Genomic DNA, 9,336 nt, shown 5'->3' on the forward strand with positions numbered 1-9,336 from the left:
ATACATATGCATTTATACATGCCACTGCTTCATATGGGTATTTTTATGTAAAAGAGACCTTACTGGACAGGGGCAGGAATTCATCCTCCCTTCTCTTCTTTATTTTCTGTCTTGAGTCATGCAAGCTTTTAAAATGACATTATCCGCATCAAAATCTGAGGAGAAATGTTGAACATATTCAGAAATCCATTCATATGGCCTTGCAAAACTACCTAGAGATGCATCACTTTTTAAAACTGAATTAGTTTTTGATTGCTAGGCCAGTAGCAAAAGAGGATGAAATTTCCTTTCCTTCTTACAGTAAGATGGATGAAATTTCTATTAATGACAGATCCTTGATTTAGTTTATTAAGGGGAAAGAGTGCTAAATGAGGCCCTGTTTTTAGAAATTCTGGAAGGCAAGTGGAAAAGAAAGCAGCATTACACCCGGTCTGCTTATCTGTGCTGGCAACAAGTCTGCCTTGTCTGATTTATAAGTAACTTTGAGGCTTACTGCAAACTGAGAAAAAAGTGAAGCAATAATTTTCCTGAAAAAGCCCTGCCAGCTCTAGTACTTTTTCTGATAAATGACTCACAGAGACTTGGGAACTTTTCTCTTGGTGCTTTGTGCTGGCAAAGAAGCTTGAAGTTGGACCAGCCTGTGCACTGACCGGACCTTCTATGAAGTAGGAAAAATTGCTTTGATTTTATTCCAGTCCACTGGGCTCAGCCTGTACTCTGCTCAGCCAATCTGTCTTTGATTTAGTGTTCTGGTGATATACAAGAATGTACAGCTCCCAGAGAATCTCATAAATATTTCTCTGTCTGTGTAGTTACCCCAGAGCCCTTCTGGGAACATTGATTTTCTATAGCCTCATCCCTGAGGAAATTTATCTCTAGGGATGGGAGGGCACTTATGTTATCCATATAGCTGAGGGGGGTCACATGAACTTGAACTGTTACCCACTGGGCCAGGGTCCCTACAACATCACGGCCAGTTTCCATGCTCTGCCAGAGTCCCCACAGTGCCCATGATGACACAGGCACTGAGAGGGAGGGGAGCTGAGGGGGCTCCCACTGAGATACTGAGGGGGGGGTGTTGTAAGGGGGGGCTCCGCTCATAGAGCCACTGGGGGGGGCTGTGGGGGACTCCCCTTGGGACACTGCGGGGAGGACAGCTGAGGGGGGCTCCCCCATAGAGCCACTGGGGGGGGCTGTGGGGGACTCCCCTTGGGACACTGGGGGGAGGACAGCTGAGGGGGGCTCCCCCATAGAGCCACTGGGGGGGGCTGTGGGGGACTCCCCTTGGGACACTGGAGGGATGTTGTAAGGGGGGGCTCCCCCATAGAGCCACTGGGGGGGCCTGGGGGGGGACTCCCCTTGGGACACTGGGGGGATGTTGTAAGGGGGGGCTCCCCCATAGAGCCACTGGGGGGGCTGTGGGGGACTCCCCTTGGGACACTGGGGGGAGGACAGCTGAGGGGGGCTCCCCCATAGAGCCACTGGGGGGGACTCCCCTTGGGACACTGGGGGGAGGACAGCTGAGGGGGGCTCCCCCATAGAGCCACGGGGGGGGCCTGGGGGGGGCTCCTCTTGGGACACTGGGGGGGAGGGGAGCTGTGGGGGGCTCCCCCACAGAGACACGCAGGGGGAGGGGGAGGGGCAGTGGTGGCGGACTCCTTGCAGGACCTCACGCACATGTACGTCCTGACGCGGGGGTCACGTCGTACGCGTGACCTCCATCCCGGAAGGGAGCCTCTAGCCCGCGGGCCCGCGCTTGCCCCGGCTCCTGCTCCGCCGCCCCACGGAGCCCCCTGGCCGGGGCGCCGCCTCCGTTATGTGAAGGCGGCGGCGGCGGCCCCAGGCTGGGCGGGGGGAGCGGCCCGTCCAGGTGCGCGGCCTCCGGCTGGGGAGTCGGGGGGTTCCCGGCCCAGGGGGCCGCGGCTGCCGTGGGGGTCACGAGACGTGGCTCTCCAGCAGGGGAGGGGCTCTGCGGGTCCCCATCCCATGGGGGTCCTGGGGGGGCGGGGGTCGCCGTCCCGCGGGGCCCGCAGTCAGGGGACAGCTGAGGCCCCTGGGTGGCCCCCATCCCCGGGGCTGGCAGGGTCTCCAGCCAGGCAGGAGCCCGTTCTAGGCGGGCACATCGCTAACGGATCCACCCTTCCCGCTTGGGGTCGGCGGGCAGCACTTCATCCCCCGGCTGGGTGGCTTTGGCTGGGCAGCTCTGTAGTGCGATCAGCTCTTGCTCTCGGGGAGGGTGAAGGGCTCAGGGGCTAGCGAGCAGCCTTGGCCCATTGCTGCCGTTCTGGTTATGTTCTGGGTCGCAGCGAAGGCCTAGCTGGTCCGTGCAGATTCTGCTCTCTTCCTGCCTCAAGGATCTGACACTGCTGGAAAACAGTTTGAGGGTGTCTGCTGCTGTTAATTGTTGCTAGGGCCGGTGGAGGAAGCTGCTTTGTATTTTTATGAACAACCCTATGAACTTCGCCTCTATATCTGTATCCCTTCCTGCAGGCTGCAGTGTATAGTAAAATGGAGCCCACAGCCTCCGGTGTGTTTTGCAGCAGGGTGCTAAGTATGGTGAACTCTGAAGACGTGAATGCCATCATTTTGGCTCAGAAGAATATGTGAGTCATGTGGAATCTTATCAGCCAAAAAACTCTGCTGTTCTGTCCAATAAATATACAAATGTCCTTCTAATTCTTAGTGTCACAGACTCACAGATCGTGCCCACTCGTGGCCCCGTGCGGTCCATGGGGGTGCCCCTTTCAGTGAGACAGCCCTTCTCAGGGGTCCACTCTCTCTCAGGGTCAGGGCCCTCCACCTCCTGGAGCTGCACCTCTCTGAGCCTTAGCACATCTGTCTCTCGCCATGGGCCCCCTCAGGGAGTCCCTTTGCTCTGGACCCCCCAGGCCTCCACCCACAAAGGGATTGATGCAACCCTGTTTTCTAGACAAGAGCGACTCTCAGCCAGCATAAAACAGGAGAGTTTATTGAGAGATAAACACAGCACAGGAAACTCGCAGGGCCTCAAGCCTGGCCTCTCTCAGCCCAGCATATCCCAGTCCCCCTGCATCCAGGTGGGCTCTGCCTGCTCCCCCTTTCCAGCCCCCTGCTTCCCAGTTGGGCCTCCGATATCCCGGCCCCAAGCCCCAACTCTGTCCATTGTCTTCTCTCCAGGTAAACAGGGTCGTAAACAGGAAGGCCTGGGTCTCCCCTCCTCTCAGCCCTCCTCTGGCTGGAACTGGCTGGTCAGGTCACCGGGGTCCTCTTTTCACAGCCCATTGTCCTCCCACTGGCTAGAACTGGCTGTGTCTCCTGAGCTGGGCCTCCGGGTCACTAGGTCACCGATCGCTGGGGTCTCCATCCTCCAGGCCATCGTCCGGGGTCCCAAGTCCCTCTCCAGTCCTCTGTAACAACAGACTCCCTCTCCCCTCACCTCGTTAAACCAGTAATGCCCGGGGACACTGAGTCCCACCCCATGTGCATGCAAACCACTGGAAAACCCCAAGAAAACCCCCCACTTCGTCAAATGAGTTGCAAGGTCTTTGTTCAGTTCCTAGTGGGCATGTATCTGGGCTGCAGAAGAGAAGGTTACATTTGCCACTTGTAGGTTGCCCTAGCTGAGAGGTCAAAACAGAAAGAGCTGATCTTTCCAGGGCATGGGTGAGCCGCTTTGTGGTAATGGAAGCTTCCTCAATTGCTGGTGCTTTGTCAATTCTGGGAATAAACAGAGGCCTTTAGTCTGCAGTGCTGTCAAGTCAGCACCATCCTTAGTGCTGAATTAATTTCCTGTTTTAAACAAATTGTAAATATTAAGAAAAGTCCATCCGGCACATCTTAGTGATCTTCACGTCTGTTCTCCTTCTTGCTGCTGCTTCAGACTCCTCAGTTCACTTATTTTGAATTCTTCCCTCCACCCCCAGATTTCCTGACAACTTTCCTGTCAGGAGAAAAAGTCAATTAGACTGATTGATTTCACTAGGGTTTTGCCCAGGGTGGAATTTTTCATGCAGAGTTTTCCGGGCAGGATTGGGGCTTTAATCACTTTTCAAGGTGGGGAAAAGAATATCATTTTCTTTCTGACTTTTGTGGGGTTTGTGCACATTTTGAGAAAATTGTGAAGAATCTTACCTGGTGTGCTTTATTTTTAGGAAACTCATGGACAAATTTCCCATGTTTCTTCCTCACTCTAGGCTCGATAGATTTGAGAAAACCAATGAGATGCTGCTCAACTTTAATAATCTATCCAATGTACGCATGCAGCAGATGAATGAGAGGTTCCTGCATCACACTAGAACGCTGGTGGAAATGAAGAAAGATCTAGATAGTATATTCCGAAGAATCAGGTGGGTTCTGGATTCAGGATCTGGGATGCTGCGTCTCTCTACAGTGCCTCCTGTTGGATGATAGAGGAAGGGCCCTGAGAGGATTCCAAGGGTATCCTGCCCTGCTTTCCCTGTCCCAGACAAGGTTACTGAGACACAGTGACCTCTGTACAGCACCCCAGGAGGGTCACAAAACAACAGAATGGTGACTAACAAACACGTTCAGAAGGGGAGTGAATAAAAGGTATAGGTTGCTTTTATTCTGCAAAACAAAGCAATGTGGGAGGAGGAGGGATGTGGTGCTTTCCATAGTACATTGGGTGTCAGGGCTCCTGGCTTCCAGTCCTAGCTCTGCCACTGACTGTCTGACTGATCAAGCTACTTCACCTCTCTATGCCTCTGCAAAATGGGGATAATGCAGACCCACCTCACAGAGGCCGTATGTGGCTTAATCCTTGTGGGGGTGTGATTCTTGGGTAAAAGGCTGTAGAGAAGGTTTAAATATTATTTAAAAACTTCTGATTTCAGTTCTGGGGACAGCCTTGTTTTTGCTAAGGAGGAGGTAAAGTCATGAGACTGTCGAGTCTGCAAAGTAGTAGAGTATTTGTTGATTTATAGTGAATTACTTTATTTAAAAGTTCTGGGGTGGGGGTGGGGTGTTTTGGCCCCCTTACTTCTCAGTGCATGGAGAGCAGCAGCAGATGCCCCTGTCATATGGTGGGGAGGTGCAGCAAGCAGACAGTCCATGAAGAGACTGGGAGGCTGCTGGACCCATCGGGGTCCTGGAGCTGCTGCTCCTTGGTTGAGGTGCATGACACATCTCAATGCAGCAGTGCCCCATTTCCAGGGTGGGAAGGGACCTCAGGATCCCTGCTTGCTATGGGGTTTAATAAAGTGCTTGAAGGAAAATGTCCCCTTGGGGAACATCTGGCAAGAGGAGATGTGGTCAGGACTGTAACACTTCTCTCCTCACATCTAGCCTTTATTCAGCAGGGTCCAGAGCTCAGGAGGGCCTGGGATTTCTGTTCCTGCGATAGCATGAACGTGCAGTGCAAGGGCGTTTTATCTTAATCCGCTTAAAGGGTTCCTGCAACAAAGCTTGTTCTGCTGAATACTTGGCAGCTCTTTCGTTGGAACGGAGGGGGCAAAGGGTTGGTAGATATATTTATGTACTTTGTTAAAACTCAGCTCTCTCTTTCTTCTCCCTCCTGCCCCCTTACAGGACCCTGAAAGGGAAGCTGGCCAAACAGTACCCAGAAGCTTTCAGCAGTGAGTGTCTCCTTATTATTCAATTTGACTTACAGCCTTTATATTGGCTTCCTTCCACTCTGATAAATCAGTACTTCTGGTTACTTTAGAGTCCCAGGGCAACCGAAGCTAAAGAGAAAGGTGTGTTTGGGCCAGGGGCTGGCAGCTTGCAGTGGGGAGTCTCTAGTAAACACCTCTGTGTTACCCAGTGAAAGGTGGCTGTGTGTAGGGTACAAAGCTCCAAATGGCTGCCAAGTTGAGTGCACATCGCAGCAGAAGAGCTGGCAGGTTTTTTGTTACTACAATAATGAGCCGCCGGAGTCTTTTTAATAGAAATTGTACGTTCTAGCACTCTTGAGTCCTTCCTGAATCCATTTCGGTGGTGTTTGAGGATTCCTTGTGCACTCATCTGTTTCCTCTTGCTGATATCTGTACCATGTCTTCTTTACTCTGGGTAGTTGGAGCAATTTATGTGGCAGATACCTGGAGTTCTGTCGTCTTTATGCAGATAGAATAAACAGCCAAGGTAAATTGTGTCTCTCCTTTCAGATATTCATGAATCTCCAATTCTAGAAGACGATGATGATTTTGACCTTCTTCCAAAAAGCACGACGACCACCATTGCTACCTCTGAGCAGAGCACAGAGTCTTGTGACACAAGCCCTGACATTATTTCTCCAACCATGAGTCAGGATTTTGAGGATTTATCACAAGGCCGGTATGATTCTCCAGCTGTTAATGGACAGAGTCTAACAGATGATGAAATGGCCAATGAGCTGGACTAACATATACTAAAAACTAAGGCATCAGCTGAATCAGCTGCGTGGACTGTGGAGCGCAACCAGAGAACTTCCTGTCCTCTATTTATATTTCTGTGTTTCTTTGGCCATTTACTTTTTTGTGGGGAGAGGGAAAGTGAAGGCTGAGTGGAGAGGGGCCCATCCCATGGTATTAAAACTGCCATCTTAATGCAAACGTCAAGTCTGGATATGGCAAACATGCAAAATGTTTGGATTAAAATGATTCTAGTCTGTTCTTGTTTGTGTGTTCAGGGGAGAGCAGTAAACCCAAAGTTCAGCTTTGATCGTTAGTTTCTGGACAGAGATCGTCTCAGAAGAGCACTCGAACTGCTGTTGTTTACTTTTCTTAAATAATTTACTTTGTTTTACACAGAAATCTTGAGGCTCTGTAATTTACAGTGCATGCAAACCCAGCCTATAGCCTCCTTACCGGCATGATACAAATATCTCTCAGCTTGTGGCTCGCAGGAGCGTGTACTTGCAAAGCCACACCAGCTTGCTTTTTGGGGTCATCTCTGCCTTCTGAGAGGCCTGCCTGCACTACAGGGCCATGTAGCTAATTAAGATATGATAATGATTTCTCTAGCACCTACAGAACCTCTTTTCCCACATAGTGGCAAGAACCTGAAGTCCTCTTTCCTTAAGTGCTCAGCTGTCCTGTGCCGCAGCTCGGATTTTCATGAGGGAATCTTTCATAACTGCACTTACATTGCTTAAGGAGATCTTTGAATGGAACAATTTGACAACTGCTATGGCTGTACCTTGCTCTCTATAGTGTTCATTATATGTTAAATTATCAGATAGTTTCTTTGGGTGAAACCTTTCATTTTTCAAACAGTGATAAAGACGCTGTACCGAAATGTCTGCTTCTTGTCTGTTTTCACCTGACTTTGTCAATATCTCTGTTACTGTATTGCTGAGAGCTAGGGTGGTAATAACTAACCGCGTGTAAACCTAGGAGGGAGGGGAAAGTTGCCCTCTAATCCTCAGTGGTTGTGATCAGCATATGTCCAGAAATATTATAGTGAAAAAATATTTTTGTATTACATGTTTACAAATGCTAGACGAAAATAACCGCTAGAGACTCCATTAATAAAACATCCATCCAAACCACTTCATGTTCCTTCTTTATTAGCTGGAATTGGTGCATGAACGCTCTTTCGGTCATTAGAGGTGACATTTGGTTTCTCTGATAGCTGTAGTGGCTGTAACTCTTTTAGCCTATCACAAAAGGGACATAGGAGTGGGCCTAATTATAGAGATGCGATCACTACACCATGATTAAGAGTGTGAATTTAAATGAAAATAGGAGCAAAATAGGTGAGCTTTACTGGACAAAGCAAAGGCCAGATTTTGAGAGCAACTGAGGGAAGCAGGTCAGTGCTTTATGAATGTGCCTTTGCTCCCAATTCAAAATATTTAATAGCAGCGGCCAATAGCACCACTAAATTAGCTATAGCACAGCGGTATATATTACTTTAGGCAAATGAGGATCCTGCACAAGGCTCACAACCTCCGTCCTGGATTTTATAGCCGATACAGAAAAGTGGCCATGTTGGTGGAAACTAACACTTTAAACTAAAGCGTCTTTGTTTTTAAAGTGAATTAGTGTTGGTGCTACATCCATTGAGAAAGCATTCATTCCTGTAGAGCTGGGGTCTGCCCAGGCGTGTGAACAATGTATCCTGAGAAGGTTACTTCCAGAAGTGATCAAAGGCTTTCCGTTAAATGAGAAAGGAATGTTGTTTAATGCTGGGAGAAAGAAGCAATGCAGACTAGGAATGAGTAACAATGACAAATGGATGTGGGACAAAACCCCAACATGCTGTGAATTCTGCCCTGGACAAATGCTTGGTGCGGTGGGTGGGGAGATTTAATCCCCAAACACTGAAGCTGTTTCTTGGGTCGGTGTGTCACATACAGCTGGTGTTAAGCCCCAAACACAGTGCAGAGTCCTGCAGGTATTTTATCTACCTCTGAAAACATCTTACATTTTGGCAGCAGCTCTACAGTACCTGATGCTGAGAAAGCATTTTGAACTGTCCATGTGCGTGTGTAGCATGCGGGTGTCACACGGAATCCTAGAACCGGAAGGGACCTCAAGAGGTCATCTAGTCCAGTCCCCTGCACTCATGCTAGGATTAAGTATTACCTAGACCATCTCTGACAGGTGTTTGTCTAACCTGCTCTTATAAATCCCCAATGATGGACATTTCACAACCTCCCTAGGCAATTTATTCCAGTGCTTAACCACCCTAACAGGAAGTTTTTCCTAATGTCCAACCTAAACCTCCCTTGCTGCAATTTAAGCCCATTGCTTCTTCTCCTGTCCTCAGAGGTTAATAAGAACAATTTACCTCCCTCCTCCTTGTAACAATCTTTTACATACTTGAAAACTGTTATCATGTCCCCTCTCAGGCTTCTCTTCTCCAGACTAAACAAACGCAGTTTTTTCAATCTTCCCTCATAGGTCATGTTTTCTAGACCTTTAATCATTTTTGTTGCTTTTCTCTGGATTCTCCAATTTGTCCATATCTTTCCTGAAGTGTGGCACCCAGAACTGGACACAATACTCCAGTTGAGGCCTAATCAGTGCAAAGTAGAGCAAAAGAATTATTTCTCGTGTCTTGCTTACAACACTCCTGCTAATATATTCTAGAATTGTTTGCTTTTTTTGCAACAGTGTTACACTGTTCGCTCATATTTAGCTTGTGAAAATAATAGGAGTACTTGCGGCACCTTGGAGACTAACAAATTTATTGTAGCATAAGCTTTCGTGGCCTACAGCTGACTTCATTGGATGCATGTGGTGGAAAATACAGAAGATAGATAGATAGATAGATAGATATACACAGGGAACAAGAAAACATAAGAACAGCCATACCGGGTCAGACCAAAGGTCCATCTAGCCCAGAATCTGTCTACCGATAGTAGCCAATGCCAGGTGCCCCAGAGGGAGTGAACCTAACAGGCAATGATCTCTC

At 49.0% G+C, this 9,336-nt stretch overlaps 1 protein-coding gene across 1 annotated transcript; it reads left to right on the forward strand.

The window, feature by feature from the left end:
• Positions 1-1,754: 1,754 nt before the first annotated feature.
• Positions 1,755-7,465, forward strand: KXD1 (KxDL motif containing 1). The gene is made up of 5 exons (XM_030540548.1): positions 1,755-1,870; positions 2,491-2,603; positions 4,173-4,325; positions 5,527-5,573; positions 6,102-7,465. Exons 2-5 carry the CDS (start codon positions 2,509-2,511, stop codon positions 6,335-6,337), a joined length of 531 nt encoding a protein of 176 aa, XP_030396408.1. The 5' UTR covers positions 1,755-1,870; positions 2,491-2,508; the 3' UTR covers positions 6,338-7,465.
• The last annotated feature ends 1,871 nt before the right edge of the window (positions 7,466-9,336 follow it).

The sequence above is a fragment of the Gopherus evgoodei genome, chromosome 22 (assembly GCF_007399415.2).
Source record: "Gopherus evgoodei ecotype Sinaloan lineage chromosome 22, rGopEvg1_v1.p, whole genome shotgun sequence".
Classification (NCBI taxonomy): domain Eukaryota; kingdom Metazoa; phylum Chordata; order Testudines; family Testudinidae; genus Gopherus; species Gopherus evgoodei.

Excerpts from the sequence above, each read along its gene's own strand:
- KXD1 (XM_030540548.1), top strand. The coding sequence starts at position 2,509 with ATGGAGCCCACAGCCTCCGGTGTGTTTTGCAGCAGGGTGCTAAGTATG. Across the intron at positions 4,326-5,526 it reads AGTATATTCCGAAGAATCAG|GACCCTGAAAGGGAAGCTGG; the intron begins GTGGGTTCTGGA and ends GCCCCCTTACAG. Across the intron at positions 5,574-6,101 it reads GTACCCAGAAGCTTTCAGCA|ATATTCATGAATCTCCAATT; the intron begins GTGAGTGTCTCC and ends CTCTCCTTTCAG.